This window comes from Mytilus galloprovincialis, chromosome 8, assembly GCF_965363235.1.
Source record: "Mytilus galloprovincialis chromosome 8, xbMytGall1.hap1.1, whole genome shotgun sequence".
Taxonomy (NCBI): Eukaryota; Metazoa; Mollusca; class Bivalvia; order Mytilida; family Mytilidae; genus Mytilus; species Mytilus galloprovincialis.
In genome coordinates, this window is record NC_134845.1 from 66733190 (window position 1) to 66752170 (window position 18981).

At 34.7% G+C, this 18981-nt stretch overlaps 1 protein-coding gene and 1 long non-coding RNA gene across 2 annotated transcripts; one reads left to right on the forward strand and one right to left on the reverse strand.

Annotated features, from left to right (window-relative positions):
• Nucleotides 1-750: 750 nt before the first annotated feature.
• On the reverse strand, nucleotides 751-18900 carry LOC143043473 (uncharacterized). Its single transcript, XR_012968415.1, has 3 exons — nucleotides 18766-18900; nucleotides 13451-13646; nucleotides 751-1053 (listed from the first exon to the last, which is right to left on the reverse strand). It is a non-coding gene; the product is annotated as an uncharacterized LOC143043473 (long non-coding RNA).
• On the forward strand, nucleotides 6423-11480 carry LOC143042412 (uncharacterized). Its single transcript, XM_076214700.1, has 2 exons — nucleotides 6423-6635; nucleotides 6847-11480. Exon 2 carries the CDS (start codon nucleotides 7221-7223, stop codon nucleotides 11067-11069), a length of 3849 nt encoding a protein of 1282 aa, XP_076070815.1. The 5' UTR covers nucleotides 6423-6635; nucleotides 6847-7220; the 3' UTR covers nucleotides 11070-11480.
• Nucleotides 18901-18981: the final 81 nt, after the last annotated feature.

Genomic DNA, 18981 nt, shown 5'->3' on the forward strand with positions numbered 1-18981 from the left:
CATATTTGAATTAACATCTAAAAATTGACAATGAGGGTCGGTTGAAAACAAAACTGTACGACAAAAGAGATTGTTTCAGCATTCCAATTGTGAACTTTCCATTTCTAAGTAGCAACATTTCAGCAGCACTTACATACTGGGCATTAACTCAAAATTGATACGATATTCCCGTGCTTGTATTTCCTATCATGATTTTCTTGATACAGGGTTGCTTCTCACAAGGAAGCTATTAAACCAAGAGTTCCAAATGATGAAGTTGAAATCATCCCTTTGTAAATTTTACGGACGCCATCACGAGTTTGATTACTGTTACGGAATAACCGTTTCACAGATTATATCAGATATTTTCTTTACATCGTAACTATAATCCCCTTTCTTTTTTATGAATGTGACCTACCGAATTAGACTATTTACCGTATTTGGTATAACATGAGCAATACGATGGGTACCACATGTTGAGCAGGATCTGCTTACTATTCCTGAGATCACCCCTAGTTCTTGGTGGGGTTCGTGTGGCTTACCATATATATAGAATTGGATTTTCGCAATGTTGAAGACCACACGGGAGCTTACAATTTTTTTTAATAAACTTCATTTGAACTTTGGTGGCTAGTTGTCGCATTGGCAATCATACCAAATCGCCTTATTTTTATTTGTATACGCTTTGTGTAATGCCAAAGTTTAAAAGCACTATTTCTGAGTTAAACAAACAGTGTTTATAAAACCTATTTACTCTTATTAAACGATTACCTGTAAAATGAATGAAAGACTCGTCAGACGTGTTTTTAAGGCACGAACAGTCTTCTTGAAATGGAATGCAAAATGAATTATCTTCTGGTGATGAAACGAATGAATAGCCACAATCAATGTCACAACGACATTTACGGTTGTCTTTGCTGGACCCATTGTGATGAATGAGCAGCCCTTTACCCTCACATAAGGACTTCCTATATATACAATCACTGTTTCCGTCGGTACTTAATACAAAAGGCTGAAAGCGTGCAGAAACACATTCTTCACTGTCAGGGTTTCCTCTTAAAACACACTTTGTACCTACATCACGTACATGCACATTTATGAACGAGACAAAATATAAAATTCGAAATATAATTATGATATTACGAATGTAAATTAATAAAGGTGTTGTCTTTTGCAGTGCAATTGGATATTCAGCAATTATCTTGTTCTTAATACAGCTACTAAACCACTCAACGTTCCCTCTTACACGGAACGAACACGGAACGAACACGCGAATGGAATGAAATGAGAACGAACGAGTTAAATCAGTCAGAATCATGTATCTCCACTCATTTCGTTTATTAAAGTCAACTCGTGTTTTTCCGCTCAAAGTCGCGTGTGAACGAAACGAACGAAACGATCAATATATTCCGTGTAAACAAACATTGTTTCGTTCAGAAACGATACTATTTCACCTGATTGGTTGTTTGGCGATTATGCTAGTTTTCAAATTTCCAAATGAAACGAATAAATATACCAAAGTTAATCGGTATATTGTACTACTCATTGTTTATTTATGAATATAATTCATTACATTACTTCGATATTTCATTTAAAATAAAAATGATAGCTCTGAAATGAATAGATAAATAATAAAATAAAAACAAAAACAATTATGAAAGGCAAACAAGATCAATTTAAATATCAAAATACCTTCTCTTCTTAAAAAAATAGGATGGAAACATTCTTTATTTTATTATTCATATTTATTATTAAAGTTGTCATTTTTTTCTACTTATTTTCATATAAGTTAGTGAGATGTACATCGTAAAAGACGTGAAAAATTTAAGGAGTATCTCAGAAACATAATTTAGAGGCAGTCGCTATTCCTGGTTAAAATAAATAGAATATATTATATTATGCTTTCAAAACATGTGTGTGTGTGTCAATCTTTTTCGTTATCCACGTCAAACGATTTGCATAGTTTTCTTTATTAAAGAAATGAACGACCCTATTCGTGTTTGTAAATTATTTAAAAACTAACGCCCATTAAGTTTTTCCAAAAAATAGATAAGAAATATTCTTATTTCGTTTCACGGAGGGAAAACATTTTTTTCGATGACTTTAGTGTAATCATTTCCCGTCTTTTACATTAGCGTATGATCCGTATATTTAACCTTTTTCAAAATAACCTAGTACTTTCAAAGTCAGACAATTTATCTGTAAGTGCACGCATAGTCCGCTAGCATATGCATGTACAGTGTATTTGTTTTTATTTTTTATTCAAGTGCAAACACTAGCTAGTAATGATTGGTTGTTCGTTTCTTGAAGTCCAGTGGCACATATATCATGAATGTTCAGGACGAATTACACTCACTTACATAATGTAGCAAGACTATTCAGTGAAAAAATGAATCATTTATTATATTGTGTTTTCTGTTTACCTAAATGACTCAACACAATTTTTGAAAAAGAAATAAAACTGCCTTGAATATAAAATAAAATAATATATAATTATATATGCAAATATTGGAAATGTCTTGAAAAGTAGAATAAAGACCAAATATTAAAAACAATATATTCTTAAGAAATATTTAAAACATATTTGTTTTTATGTTAAATGAACAGAACAGAACAGAACAGAACAGAACAGAACATATTTTATTTCCAATTAAGGGCTCACATGGGGCATACAGAGCATACATGAATAAGGAAAAAGAATATTGATTTGCATAGATACATAGATACAAACATTTTTTTACATTACAGTTACAATACAATTACTAGCTCATATTCACTTTAATAAATTTACCAACAGCATTAAGAACCTGATTGTCTTCACAGTTTAATAAATAAATAAATAAATGTGAGTAAGTGACCATTGGCTTGGAAATAGAAATATGTTAAAATAAACTTTTTGAACTTTTACATTTATAATATCACTCTTTATTTTTGCCTTTTTTTTGCGTTCTTCGAAGATTGCAAATACAAAGCTTTGATCGGAATCTCCCTAATTGATAACAGTTTCCAGAATAACTTCATACATGTAACACCTTTTTATTACTCGTCCATATAATTTACATGTTGATTTTTAGCATCTGTCTATCACACCTTCACTCTTTGAAGTTTCACATCTGGGTTGAAAAATAAGTCGTTATCTATTTCACAATTGGGAACTTTTCTGTTGTTTGAACAGTCAAAATAAAATCGTGATAATTATAATTTCCAACGGTTCGATAGTATAGTGGGAAATTATTGTAATAACGGTACTAGTGAATACTATTGATACGGGTACTTCTAATGTACACGTATATACATACATGTATCACGTGATACTGATATTTAGCGGGAATATTTTCCCTTGTTGGTCACTTCTAGCCAAGCATCAGATTGGACAACAGTGAAATAAATTTCATTTTCAATTGAATTGTTATTCTAATTTGTATTTAGTAGGGATTTATAAAGTTACTTGATTTATTATGTATTCCATATAGTATATTTATTCAGTTATACACAGTCCAAGTGTACCTCTCGAGACGGTCTTCCGAGCATTTGGGTTTGGACACAGGTTTCCAAAATTTTCCACTTTATTTAAAATGTAGTCTTTTGACTGCAGTTTAAATGGAGTTTGAACCGAGGTAACTCGTTTTTGTTGGTTTTTCCTGGCCGGCGGGATCGTTTATGACAGAGCCCATATTTTTGAACACAATTTACTCGTTTTTTCTAAAGAATTCCTTATGAAAGTTCATTTATAGTGCATTGATACTTATGCTTCATGTATATTGTGTATATATATATCTATTATATTTATATTAATAAAATATGGGGTCCACCAGTATTGCTGGGCTATCGGCTATATATAGTATTTTAGTATTTATTGATATGCCTAGAAATAGTATTTAGTAAAGTTGATACTGTAACAGTTTAATCACGTTTATCTTCGATGATTTACGATTTAGTTTAGTAATAAATCAGAAATTTGCTAATTGTTGTACACTTGTTTCACATAGATTTAATCGTTGGCAAAATTGTTATAGCAAACTTATTATTACCTAAATTTTAATATGTTTATTTATAATTTTCGGATTAAGCTTGATGTCCAAGGTCACTGAACTAGTACATATTTTTGTTTAGAGGCAAACTTAAGTACGTCTCCGGGTGAGGGATTTTCTCTATTTGTTGGAGACCTTTTGGTGGCTTTCGGCTGTTTTCGACTCTTTATAGTCGGGTTGTTGTCTCTTTGACACATTCCTCATTTCCATTCTCAATTTTACGTCATGTTAAGTTGGAAATCCAGGCTAATTCAAGGATAGTCTTATTATATACAAGTATCTATGATGAAATTAGAAAATATTCATGGGCGGATCCAGCATTTTTTTAAAAAGTGGGTTCCAACTCAGGATAAATTGAAGTTCCAATCATATCACCACATTCAAAGGCATTGATCGTAAAAAAAAAGTTGGTGCCAACCCCGTAACCCCTACTGAATAAAAATTGAACGACACCGTTATACTTACGACACACAGGTACTTATTCAAAATTGATATTAAAACATATAACTTCGAAAAAATACTTATAATAGCAACAAATTAGCATATATTCTTTTTATTTTATAATGTATGACAGCTTTGTGAATTGATTTTTAGCGTATTTTGTTACGTTTTCTTAACGTACAAACGTACAGTGGCAAGTATTTCACTTATATTCCGGACGAAAAAGTAGTTATAACGAAAAAATACAATACTAAAATGTGTTCATCAAAATAGAATAAAAATTTTGACAGCTACTGAACAATAAAGAAATATTTTGAGGGCATACATTTTGAGAGAATAATATTCGCCTACGATAAAAAAAAATCCTTTACTGTAACGTAGTATATACAGAAGGACAAAATACATTGAAAGATGGTACACTCCTACATCCTTATATTCTTGCATTACTATACAATGTTGTAACTTGTAAAGGATTAAATTAAAAGCAGGAGGTATCGGTTTTTTTTTTTTTGTTTTTTTTTGGCATAAACAAATATTGCAGTGTGTTTCGTTTTACTCCCCTCGGTGAAATTATAATATTTGCACGCCCTCACCTAGATCTAGATCTGAAATTAGTTGTTATTAAATAAACAATAATTTACCTTAAGCGATGTATAATTGTTGACCATTCGAGATTCTTTTTTTTTCAACCCGTCTTCAGCTGAATTTGTGATTTTGATATTACTATGCGGGACGCAAGGGATTTCAAATCGAAAATAAATGCAAAAAAAATGTGAAGTTTTGTGTCTTTCAAAACACGAACAAAATACAGAATTAAATGCAGGATAAAGACAATAACTGTTTAGTGTCATTAAATGTTAAGCTGTATTTGTACTCGGCTCGAAACAGGGGTTTTAGCTCGCTATAGCTCGCATTACACCGGTGTCTTAGCCTCGTACACATACAGCTGATATTTTAAGACACTAAACAGTTATTGTCTATATGTTTCCTATGTTTTAAGAATTTATGCGTACGGGTTAATAATTTTATTCTCCTCAAAAACATTTTTGTAAAAAAAATCAATGGTGTGCATTTTAACCAAAAACTGAATAATTCGCGTCTGAAACAGAAATTAAAACAAAGCTATCAAATCAAATTGGTATTATGGGTAATATGAGAACACAACGGGTGCCGCATGTGGAACAGGATATGCTTTCCCTTCCGGAACACTTGAGATCACCCAAGTTTTTGGTGGGGTTTGTGTCAGTGCTCAGTCCTTGTTTCCTATGTTGTGTTCTGTGAACTATTTTTTGTCTGTTTATCTATTTCTTTATTATCCATGACTATGTCAGTTTATTTTCGATTTGTGAGTTTGAATGTCCCTCTGATATCTGCTATCTTTTGTCCCTCTTTTTAACCTATTCTAAGTATGCTATGCTTATTCAAATTAATTTTAAACGTCAAAGTACGTGACTGTTTTTATTAACGGTTTCACTAACTGAAAAAGCAACTGTCAATGAATAAATCGACAACTTGTAATGGTTTTGTGTTGTTTTTTTTGCACAACACATAATTAAAAAAAGAAGATGTGGTATGATTGCAATGCAATAACTCTCCACAAGAGATCAAATGACACAGAAATTTTAACAAATTTATATATAAAGGTCACCGTACGGTCTTCGACTGTGCGAAAAGCCCATACCGCATTGTCAGATCCCTGTGATTATTTTCTTGTGGCTTTTTTCCAGTGACTTTATTTTCTAGGGACTTTGTGACCTTTTTTCCGGGACTTTTTTCCTGTGACTGTTTTTTTCGTTTATCATTCTCTTAATAGGTATCACGTTATAACTACACTGTCATTGTTAGATTAGCTGAAAGCGTAAACATTTCAAATAAAGGAAATAAAAATACTGAATTATATTTCCGAACAAATTTTAAACACCAAAAAAAATTAAGATCAATGTAAATATATAAATATCTTTATTTATTCTGTTACACCGTTCCGTAATTTATATAGTTCGTTTGATTATATTCTTAATCTATTTATGTGTTCCAACCTAGGAGGATTATTCATCTTTAACGTTAAAACATCGTACCGTCGCTACCTTTCCCTCTCTCAAACGGAACATTGCAAGGTCATACCAGTTCTGGAGAACTTTTCAAAGACAAACGTCATCTAGGACACAATTCGTGGCTAACCACAGAGTGAGTTAACTTGACAACATTGTTTTTGAAGCCTTCAAATTGCCTTTCGTATGATTGAACCTTTTCTCCGCGAAATACCTGGAATTTATCTGTCCTTGAAAGTACAACATTTTTTCGCATTCAACGGACTGTGCTATCAATTACCTTTGACATTTCGTTATAATAACATTAATTGAACACATTGTAAAATTGTATTTTATTTGTTTTTCAGCTTTTTACCATATGTCAGATTGGTTCATAATTAAAGTATCAGCACCTGATAGTCTTTTCTCCTTGAGCCCAATCGTCGGTTATACTTAATGGTCAGGCCATTACAGTAAAAAGTCTACAACTTGCCTGTTGTGTCTCACAGATAACGCCACTCCACAGCTACACAGCAACCTACCTGTTGAGCCCTGCATGTACGCGTCATCCCTTGACGTACAGTAAATTGACAACAACTTGTCTACACATCTCCTGAACAGGAAATACAACGGAGCATCGTTCGTAGCTGTTACCTTGACACTACGCAACACAGCTTGTGCGTCCTAGGCAGCATACCAACAACGTTGAACTAACACTGCCTACAAATAGTTGATTTACATCATGGATCTCAGTCACAAGGAACAACAAGAAGAAGTTCAGTCCCCCGAGGGAGATGTCACTGAAGAACCAGAACAAAATCCGTCTGAAACAACAAACTTAGGTGAAAGCGCCGAGACTAGGCGAGTACGTGAACTTACCGAAAGGGGACAGGGAGCCTTTATAGAAAAACGTGACAAGTTCTATAACGACTTAGAGGCCCTATGGTCAAACCTAGAATCTAGATTATTAGAAACAACCAAGGCTCCTAACGACCTCCAGCAATTGTTAACAGCACAAGATAAAATTGTACAAGCCTGTACTAATTATCGCAGGCTCACAGACGAGTACTTGCAATTTCTCAAAAGTACAAAAACATTAGACAGCCTTCAAGACATTGATACCTGCAAATTATCAACGGATATCCGAATGTCTAAAGTTGACCTGGCAATTGAAGCTTTGCACGAACATCGCCTTACCTTGACAAAGGCTAAATCAACAAAAACGAGGACATCTAAGGGCAAGAAAAGCTCGCACAGTGGGAGCTCACACGCCTCCGACATGTCGAGCCTAGCTAGGAGAAAGCGTGCCAAGGCAGAGTCCGCTAGATCAAAGATAGCCTTTGCCGAGCAAGAAGCTGCCCTCCTTAAGCAGGAGGCCGTTTTACAGGAAGAGACCCTATATAGACAAACAGAAATCAAGGCCAAAATGGAACAAGAAGCTATCCGTGCAAAACAAGAGGCCGCTTATAGAAAAGCCGAAGCGGAACAAGAGGCCGCACATAGAAAAGCTCGAATTGAACAGGAGGAAGAGCACATCAAAGCTAAAAAAGAACAGGAGGCCGTTCGCATGAAAACTCAAATGGAACAGGAAGCCGCACGTGCGGTCCGAGAAAAAGCCGAACTTAAGGCCGCTATGAACATTCTCGAAGCAAAAAGAGAAGCTGCAGCCGCAGAAGCCGAGGCTCGTATCCTGGAAGACGACGGCAGCCAAGCAGTTAGCGATCTCCCTGACGAAACGGAAGACCCGCTCCAGCGCGTGCAAGATTTCGTCAGTAAACTTCCTGAATCAACTGTTGTAAAGGAAGTAACAGAACCTCAAAGGAAAAGACAAATTCCTGTTAAGATCGAGCTGAGTCACGACGCACCAGCGTTCGTGCCATCCGTGGCACCCAACTTGCTGTCACAGACATCTGCTGTCTTGCCTTCCAATAATAAGTCACCGGAAGTTACCTTTATCCCAGATCTGGGATTAGTAACCGGCATACAAAAACTAGGCCTTTCAGATGAGAGCCCTACTGAACATCAAAAACAGGGTGTTAAAGAAGTGATCCCTGTCTTACGCACAAAACAAGACTTTATAGAAGAGATCCCTGTTTCACACCAGCAACAAATCAACCTTACATCAGAGATAACTAGATTCCTTTTACGCAAGGACTTGCTTTTCTCCCGATTAACAAGCTTTAACGATCGGGCAGAGTCCTTTCATACTTGGAAAGCAAGCTTCAAGAACGTGACTGATGAGTTACAAGTCTCTGACTCAGAACAGATCGATTTACTGATCAAGTGGCTCGGTCCAGAGTCTGCTAAACACGCCATTAGCATAAGAGCGTCGAACGCTAATAATCCTACCATAGGTATACAAAGATTATGGAAGAGGCTTGACGAGCGGTATGGTGCTCCAGAAATGTTGGAAGCCTCTATCACGAGTAAACTCGTCAATTTTCCTACCTTGACGAACAAAGATAACGCACGTCTTTATGACTTGTCTGATATTCTATCAGAAATCGAATATCACAAGGAAAATCCCAAGCTGGGATGTTTGCTTGCTTATTTCGATTCTTCGTCCGGTATAAATCCTATTGTGGAAAAACTACCATACGGACTCCAAGAAAAGTGGATAACAAGGGCTTCAAGATACAAGTCCAAATATGAAGTTGCCTTTCCGCCATTCACAGAATTCTCTGCCTTCATCAGGGAAATGAGCAAAATTAAGAACGATCCTGGGTTCATCTTTGGATCAAAAGTAACACCAAATACAAAAGACTCTACGCCAAGGTTCACACCTCAGACGTACTCTAAAGTCAACGTCCATAAGACGGCTGTTGAACAGCAAACTGAAGACAGCAGTCAACAACAAAATCTGTGTATCCTACACAAGACAAAGCATACCTTGAATGAATGCCGAGCATTCCGAGCCAAACCAATCGAGGAACGCAAGGAACTGTTAAGACAAAACAATGTGTGCTACAAGTGTTGTGAGTCAACCACACACAGAAGTCGGGACTGCAACGCAAGTATCAGTTGTAACGAGTGTGGAAGTGAACGACATACCACAGCACTTCACATCACTAGACCACAACAATCTGAAAGTTCCCAGTTTAGCTCACCCAGACAAGCCTACGGCGGGGAGCAGACAGAGTCAGCTGAAACAAAGTTAACCTCTGTAAGTTCGATCTGCACAGAGATCTACAAAGATCATAAGAGCGAGAAATCTTGTGCCAAGATATTACCTGTGGACGTGTACCACAAGGACAAGACAAACAAAATTATCAGGATGTACGCCATTATTGACGACCAAAGCAACCGGTCTCTTGCCTCGCCTGAATTCTTCAGTCTGTTTAACGTTCGGGAGAAACCTGAAAACTACTCTCTTACGACATGCTCCGGCAGAGTAGCTACTTCCGGGAAAAGAGGAAAAGATTTCGTCATAAAATCTGTACATAGTGACGTACAATTTGATCTGCCTACATTAATTGAATGTAAAAATATTCCCAATCATCGAGACGAAATTCCTACTCCTGAAGTTGCAATGCATCATCCTCATCTGAAAGAACTCAGAGGAAACATTCCACCAATAGAGGAACGTTGTCAAATTCTTCTCCTTATTGGAAGGGACCTTATAGAGGCACACCACGTCCTTGAACAACGCCTAGGACCATCCCGAACTCCATTTGCCCAAAAGTTGAGACTTGGTTGGGTCATAATTGGAAATACATACATTGACAAGCAAACTTCTCCTATTCAAGTCAACACAAAGATAACTAACGTTTCAATCACGGAATCAGAACAACGTCTTGCCTCAAGACCGGAAATAGCCGTCAAGGACAAGAATCCAATTGTTGTTCAGTATAACGACACAAACCTTCATTCGAATGCCAAGGTCGCTAAATCGCATTCAATGCAATCCCTTGAATGTACAGGACCTAGTACCAAGCCTGGTAAACGCACAAATTCATCTAAAGGGACATCACTCGCGTCACTAAAAGCAAAATCTGTGACTTCTATAGAAAAATCTATAGATAAAGAAAGTTTCAATCCGAAATCAACAGAACCTAAAGTTCATGGAGAGGAAATCAATAGCATTCACAAACCTATTCCGAAAGAAGGACCTCTTGCCAATCTCAATCTGCCATTGCATGAGCAACGTCTACTACGAGGAGGAAGCAGTATTGTCAAATCTGACTTGAATATAAGTGAAAAGGAACCAGTAGTCTTATCTGGACATCGTCACAGAGTAACACCTTTTCTTGGACATTACTACGACAAAATCAAACATAGAGGACGCCACTCTACAGATAGAGCGACTAGATCTGCAGGATTGGACGTTATGACGAAACGCCTAATTTCGTCTGATACTCACAAAGATGTGTCATATCGCCAAATCGGAAGACAACCAACTACTAACTCTTGTTATACTTCGATCTATCTTCGATCGTCATCGCCGTCTAACTACGTTGGAGAAAACAGTTCCCATTATCGATACAGCAGTAATAGAACATTCTACAGAACACAACAATGTCGTCCGAGACACCCTTCTTCTAAAGGACAAAAAACTGTGCCTACCCAGTTTCACGTGGAACGTACTTATTAGGAACCTTTATAGTGAAAAATCGTTGAGATCTGATATTTCTCACACGAAATAGTGGACATTTCACCTGTATATATTCAATTTATATTGGGATTAATTCATTTGTGTAAATCTTGTATACATATTCGAAAAATTTATGGAAAAGTGATATCAGATAGACATCAGACGGGGAGTATTCTGTTACACCGTTCCGTAATTTATATAGTTCGTTTGATTATATTCTTAATCTATTTATGTGTTCCAACCTAGGAGGATTATTCATCTTTAACGTTAAAACATCGTACCGTCGCTACCTTTCCCTCTCTCAAACGGAACATTGCAAGGTCATACCAGTTCTGGAGAACTTTTCAAAGACAAACGTCATCTAGGACACAATTCGTGGCTAACCACAGAGTGAGTTAACTTGACAACATTGTTTTTGAAGCCTTCAAATTGCCTTTCGTATGATTGAACCTTTTCTCCGCGAAATACCTGGAATTTATCTGTCCTTGAAAGTACAACATTTTTTCGCATTCAACGGACTGTGCTATCAATTACCTTTGACATTTCGTTATAATAACATTAATTGAACACATTGTAAAATTGTATTTTATTTGTTTTTCAGCTTTTTACCATATGTCAGATTGGTTCATAATTAAAGTATCAGCACCTGATAGTCTTTTCTCCTTGAGCCCAATCGTCGGTTATACTTAATGGTCAGGCCATTACATTATTAGTCTCATTTGCTAAAAATAACAAAAATAAAAGTTCCATTTAATGATTGGCAGTAAAATAATTATCTGTTAAACAACTAATCTAAGTGTGAAATGTCTGTCAAGTTTTCAAAAGATGTGTCCTGCAGAGTACGCCCGCTGGTTATTTGGATTGATTAAAAAATGTATGAAATCCTCGAAAACGTTGTCACCACTTTAATTAATACACATCTGTTGCAATAACATGTCTTTTTAGCTTTACAGAAATATATTATTGTCAATAGTCCACTTAACTTAAACACAAGGCTTCATATACATGTTTTATATGCATGATATTTCATTGTATTTATGATATGCAAATAAAAAAAAATATTTTCCTATAATACTAAGTAGCTGTATTAAAAAAATTATATAAATCTAGCTTGTTAAATCAAATTAAATGAAACACAGACTTACTGAAATATTGTCACTATGTTTTAAGCAATCGTAGATACATTTTATTCAGCATTTACTTTTAATCATTTAAAATAGAAAGAAGACTATTTACAAACTACCGTACTACAATTTTCTACATTCGTTTTATTGTAAATTAGTTACATGTAGATATTTGCAACTCGGTATATCCAGTAAGCCATGTGTAGAGTACACTTTAATATAGGGATATTCTTAAACATCCTTTTTACAAAAAATAAATAATGAACCTGTGAATACATTTAATCTCAGCATGAAAGTAAAATATAATATTTCCATGTCTCAACAAGTTTTTAATGACTATATTGCGAACAAAAAAGTTTTAACAAAATTTCACATCAATTAATTAAAAAACACGGTCTATTCAGACCTGAACCAGTGACCATCATGTGGTGATTATCGTTTTTTTTTAATAAAGAAAAATACATGTGATGATGAGATTATAAAATACGAAATTTATCTGTGAAACGAATCCAATTACCTTTCGTTTTAGAATGATATAATCGTTCACACACGCTGTAAACGTTCTAAAACGAAATGATTAGCTTCACAATTTACCGAATAACACGCTTGTTATCATGATATGTCGTGTATAAACGAAATGGAACACGGAATGGAACACGGAATGGAATGAACGAAATGAATGGAATGAATGACACGTAAACGGAATGAACGAAACACGCAAACGGAACGAATGAAAAACGGAGCGAAAACGGAAAAACGGGAAACTTGAGTGGTTCAGTAGCTGTAGAAACAAATTTTCTGTTCAAGTGTAATAAAATTATTTGAAGGTTTTAAGATGCTTCTGTTAATAGTAATGTTAATTGTGTAACAACTGTACTGTATAATAATTTCTCTTGATCATGAAGGAGCTTCTTTCGATGTTTCGTTACAATCCACAAAGGGTTTGTAAAGATGCTGATATATATAATGAATACGTAAACCACAAATTCAACCGAAATGTTGGCGACGCCGATGACAAGACGACACAAGGCAACATAAACAGGTGAAAAAAAGCCATAAAATGAATATGCTTTCATTGTCGGCAAATATGAAATAAAAGTGTACTCCTTACTACAAATAAATGTTATTTTCGAGAATTGTGTATGTTTACAGTGACTGCTAGTTAACATTTAATATGCTTATATATTATGTTTATCGTCTGTTACAAATCGCTGTGTATGCTATTTTAGGGATGGTTTATGAATATAAAATTATTACCTAAAGGCCACAGAGTCGGCTCGTCTCGACAGGACTCACGATACTCTTTCTGGTAATCATCCCAAAGACAATAGTATTTAGACGGTTCTGCACATCGTATTGCTGCAATTACTTTCCATTCAGATATGTGTGGACATCTTTTGTCGTATTCAGTTATGTTAAAGCTACTGCATGTTGTTTGATCGAATATCAAACCCTACAAATAAGGAAGAGTTAGTATTGCATAGAGTAGCTTTAGTTGTCGTGCATGTCCGTGGTTTACAAAAAATGATTACTTTATATAGTTTAAAAACACAGATAAGCCATTGCAAAAATAACAATAACCACCACATTCACAAGCAATATAACATTGACAGCTTATATGTGAATACAAATACTTAATGTGTCGTTCTTATACAAAAGCCATATCACTAGTACTTCACAGTGTTTTATCATTCAGTTTGAAGATAGTTGCAACTGGATGTTAAGCAATAATCTACATGTGTCAACTAAATGGTCTATTATCAATTGCATAATGATCATAAATTGTTTGTTTTTGTTGTTGTCAAGTTTTAAGTATTGGTACAGTAGGTAAAATATTGAATCAATGGAATCGCAATATGCTCGCCTCGAATGTGCGAGGCTAAGAATTCAATTGCAGTCGGATATCAAATGAGATTGTTTGACAAGTTTGATATTAGTATCTGCTTTAAAAAAAATCAGATATATACAGTCGACCACAAGTAAATCACAACCTATATATTACTGGCAACTATTGCGAACCCAGATGCTCCACAGGGCGCAACTTGATACAACCGAAGAAGTCGAACCCTGAACAGTTGGGGCAAGTATGGACACAACATTTAAGCTTGATACAGCTCTGAATTTGGGTTATGATTAAATAGTTGACACAGAATAGGTTTCTGACACAGAATGAATGTGGTCTAATAACTTTTAAATAAAAATAGACATTTACCTTATTCGGTCCAAAGAACCCCAATAATTCAATTTTGAATGAAATCAAATAAAGTTCAATTTTGACCCTTTAGAGCTCAATGTGGAACAGTTTGACAAAGGGGCCCAAATATCGAATATCCACAAATGTACATGGTTAGATTCTGCATATCAAAGAAACCACCAGAATTCAATTTATAATGAAATCAAATAAAGTTCTATTTTGGACCCTTTAGAACTCAATGTGGACCAATTTGATACAGGGGCCCAAATATCAAAAATCTAAAAACATGGATAAATTTAGCATATCAAAGAACCCAACATATTTATTTTTAATTTGTTGAAATCAAACTAAGTTTAATTTTGGACTCCGATTTGGACCAACTTGAAAACTGGGCACGTTATCAAAAATCCCAAGAATTCAATTTTTGTTAAAATCGAACTTAGTTTAATTTTGGACCCTTTAGACCTTTATGCAGACCAATTTGAAAACAGGACCAAAAATTAACAATCTAAATACACGATAAGATTCGGCATATCAAAGAACTCCAATAATACATTTTTTGATCAAATCAAACAAAGATTAATTTTGGACCCTATTAGCCCCTAATTTCTAAACTGTTGGGACCAAAACTCCAAAAATCAATCCCAATCTTCCTTTAGTTGTCATAACCTTGTGTTAAAATTTCATAGATTTCTATTTCCTTATACCATGGAAGTATTATAATACTTCTATGCTTATACTAAAGTAATTGTGCGAAAACCAAAATGCTTATTTGTGTCCCTTTTTGGCCCTTAATTCCTAACCTGTAGACCAAAACCCACAAAATCTATCACAACCTTCCTTAAGTTGTTATAAAACTTGTGTTAAAATTTAAATGATTTCTGTTTACTTATACTAAAGTTATTATCTGGAAATCATCGACTTCGGACGACACTGACGACGACGACGACGACAACGTGCATGATACCAATACTAGTATACGACCAAAAAAGTTATTATGTAATAGTGTGAGGCGTAGGTTATCTGTGGCTAAACATTGGCATTCAATTGGAATATCAGATGCCGGCAGGAGTACTATAGCGGCATAGGTAACCATTTCAATGTTAAACACACTGTCAGTGTAAGATTTTTACAACGTCATAGAAACTGTAAATGATAGACCAAGGTTCGGGAGATATATTGCAGTCCTCCGTTTTGACAATCAACCACTTCCGTTGAGACCCTTGTACATGGACGACAACGCTACCCCACACAGAGCAAGGATTGTAACCTAGTACAACTAACAATAGCCATTGACACTACTTTGTGGCCTTCTCCAGACCTGAACCCTATATCGAACATGTCTGAAAACCATTGACAGAAACTCAATCGAAGAGATCCACCACTGCAAAATCTTCAACTTGGCGATTTAAGAGTGCATGGTAATTTCTGATGAGTGGCACAGATTTCCACAACTATAGTTCAGAAGGCTTATATGAATATGACCTACCGAATTAGACTATTTACCGGATTTGTAATCACTTAAGCAACACGACGGGTGCCACATGTGGAGCAGGATCTGCTTACCCTTCCGGAGCACCTGAGATCACCCCTAGTTTTTGGTGGGGTTCGTGTTGTTTATTCTTTAGTTTTCTATGTTGTGTCGTGTGTACTATTGTTTTTCTGTTTGTCTTTTTTATTTTTAGCCATGGCGTTGTCAGTTTGTTTTAGATTTATGAGTTTGACTGTCCCTTTGGTATCTTTCGTCCCTCTTTTATAGAGAGTATGAGACGCCGTATTAAGGAACTGTACCGGAAGAGAGATTTTTACACATCTTATTGACTCAAATATTGACTTTAAATTGGCCGAACATACCAAAAATTATTTGTAGAGAACTGTAATAAAATTGGGTGATTAATTTTTGTAAAAGATCAAATCTGAGTGAAACTTAAATCCGTTTCTGATTTGTGTAATTTTCTCTATTTCTATGAACGAAAAATTTAAATGCATAGAAACTGCATAAGTGACCAGAATTAAGTTTATGGTCTGTTTATGGTATATGTTAGCAAAATTGCTACATGAATGTTTTCTCATTTTCGAGGAATATATCTGATTTCTTTTTAAATGATTTTTGATCGATACAATAAGGATACGCGAGTTGGTTTCAGTTTATTGTCAATACTGAACTATGATCCCTCAATAACAAATGCGAATATTCGTATCCTTTTATTTGCTTATAATATAATGCGTTAATACCATTTCTGAAGCTAGGTCTTCGTGAATGTATTTACTAGTATGAGACAACTTTACTATTTTCCCCGTTTCCGTTTCCGTTTCCTATTCTATATTAAAAACAAGAGGATTTCAGAGTGACAGCAAACCGGATTTTTTTTACATTTATTTGTGTCCCGGCATTTTCCCGGACCATTATAACTTCGAACGGTAAAAGTGACATAAATTTCGAACTTGACCCCCATTTTGTTATTAGTAACAACTTATTAAAATTTAAAATGGTTTGGTTCAACGGTTCATGAGTTAAAGCACTATCAAGAATAAATCACAATGTGTCAATCGTCCAATATCCCTATAACTCCTGAACAGTGAAATTGAAAATCGTTAATATTGAACTTGACCTCTATTTTGTCGTAAAGAATTTTTTTTTTAAACAACATGTACATATATTACAACACTAAAAGTACGTCAGTGTATCTATAATTATGTCATGTCGCACATAATATGTTATATATAGATCTTCTAGCCAAAATAAGCACATTGATCATTTTGGAATGCCTATAGAGTTCAGAAAAAACCATGCTCTCAAATCATTATACGAAATAAATGCTTAGGGCAGTCCCCCCCCCCCCCCCCCCCCCCTTTTCCCCCTTTTTATGAAAATTTCAGGATCCGCCACTCCCTTCAAGATCCTTCAACAGTTTCTCAGCCTCATACAATGAAGTGGATTTTTTTCTGACTATGACCCTATATTGTTTATTTATATACACGTGATTATAAATAATACATGTCAAATGGTATTTGAAGCTAGATGTTTATATTCTATATATTATTCTATATATTATATATCTTGTTTTAGAAATTTTTGACAACGTGCACGTCTTTTACTTAAATTTACATCGTGCAGCAAAGATTGTGCTTCATATCATCATTTCAGTTAGTTAAATATGTACACCAAAGCTATCACTCGTGACTTCCTGTTTTCTATTTTTATTATTCTTGGGACAACGGAAGAGATATTTATAGATAAGCATAAATTACTTTCGCCCCTATAAATATCTCAAGGTAAAACCCAGATGCTATTTTTACATATATCTACGGACAAGATTAATTGTGATAAATCGATAAAACGTCATGATTCCATCAATATTACAAAAATATCATATTTTCTATATCAAAGTAGACTATACTAGGTTTGAAAGACTAAAATACATCGTGTAAACGTGACACATTTTAAAACAATGAGTCACGTTTTTGATCGTATTCCAAATTATTTATACCAAAATGTCGTTAAATGAGATTGGATACCCTGCATTTATAATGCCTTTCAATAACATATTATGGTCAAATCAGGGGGGGGGGGGTTCTGGGGGTTGGAACCCCCCTTTTTTTGGCCGATTAATGCATTTGAATGGGAGCATATAGCTGGAACCTCCCCCTTTTTGAAATGGCTGGATCCGCCCCTGAATCACCGAAAGAACGAAATTACCCTAGCTCCTAAATTATGAAAATTATCATTCTCCATCAGGCATTATGTTAAATGTACACCAGATAAATTATACCACTTATCGGGGTAACGCCCTCACATTATACTTTATATATGTGTATCTAGTTTCTAAATACATAAAATCAACAAGTGTTTACCAAATTGAACGTAAACAGCTAATAAAAAAAAAGAGAAAACTCCTGATTGAATAAAATACTAAATCTATAATATGTAAATTAATATGTCTGATTAATTTCATAGAATACAGATGTTCGTCTTCCAGACAGACTATGCATATATATATATATATATCCTCAAACATTGTAAAAAGTGTATACTAAAAAGTTCAGCATCCTTCAAATAGTGGCTGCAAATCTGAAGAAACCTGTTGTGGACATTAAGCAAAGCTAAATTATTCCAGTCCGCTTTTACAAATCAAATACTTGTATTGTCATATAAATCAAAAACAAAATCTGTGACAAATGTAACATATATATACAAAAATAAACAATACAATATTCAAATAGCTTTTACAAAAGCCAATGCATAATCTTAATGAAATTTTATCTATGTTTTGTGTATATACATGTAGATGATATATGTTTGCTGCAAATCTCCTGCAAACAACATTTACAATACAAAATTAATATCAATATTACAGTGGACTAAAATAATACTCACTGATAATGCTAGCATACAGTACATACTAATTTCCATTTATATGTAAACATCCTTGTCATAAATAACTCGAAGGTCATTTATTAGATCGTTTAAACGTATTGAATCGAATTAAGGTAAATATAATGTTCATTCAGGTTTATTTACATTTGTACACGTATATCTGGGGAATATAGTAAGTCAGGGGAGAGAAAGCAATGATAATATGCTGAATAGATA

Excerpts from the sequence above, each read along its gene's own strand:
- LOC143042412 (XM_076214700.1), top strand. The coding sequence starts at position 7,221 with ATGGATCTCAGTCACAAGGAACAACAAGAAGAAGTTCAGTCCCCCGAG.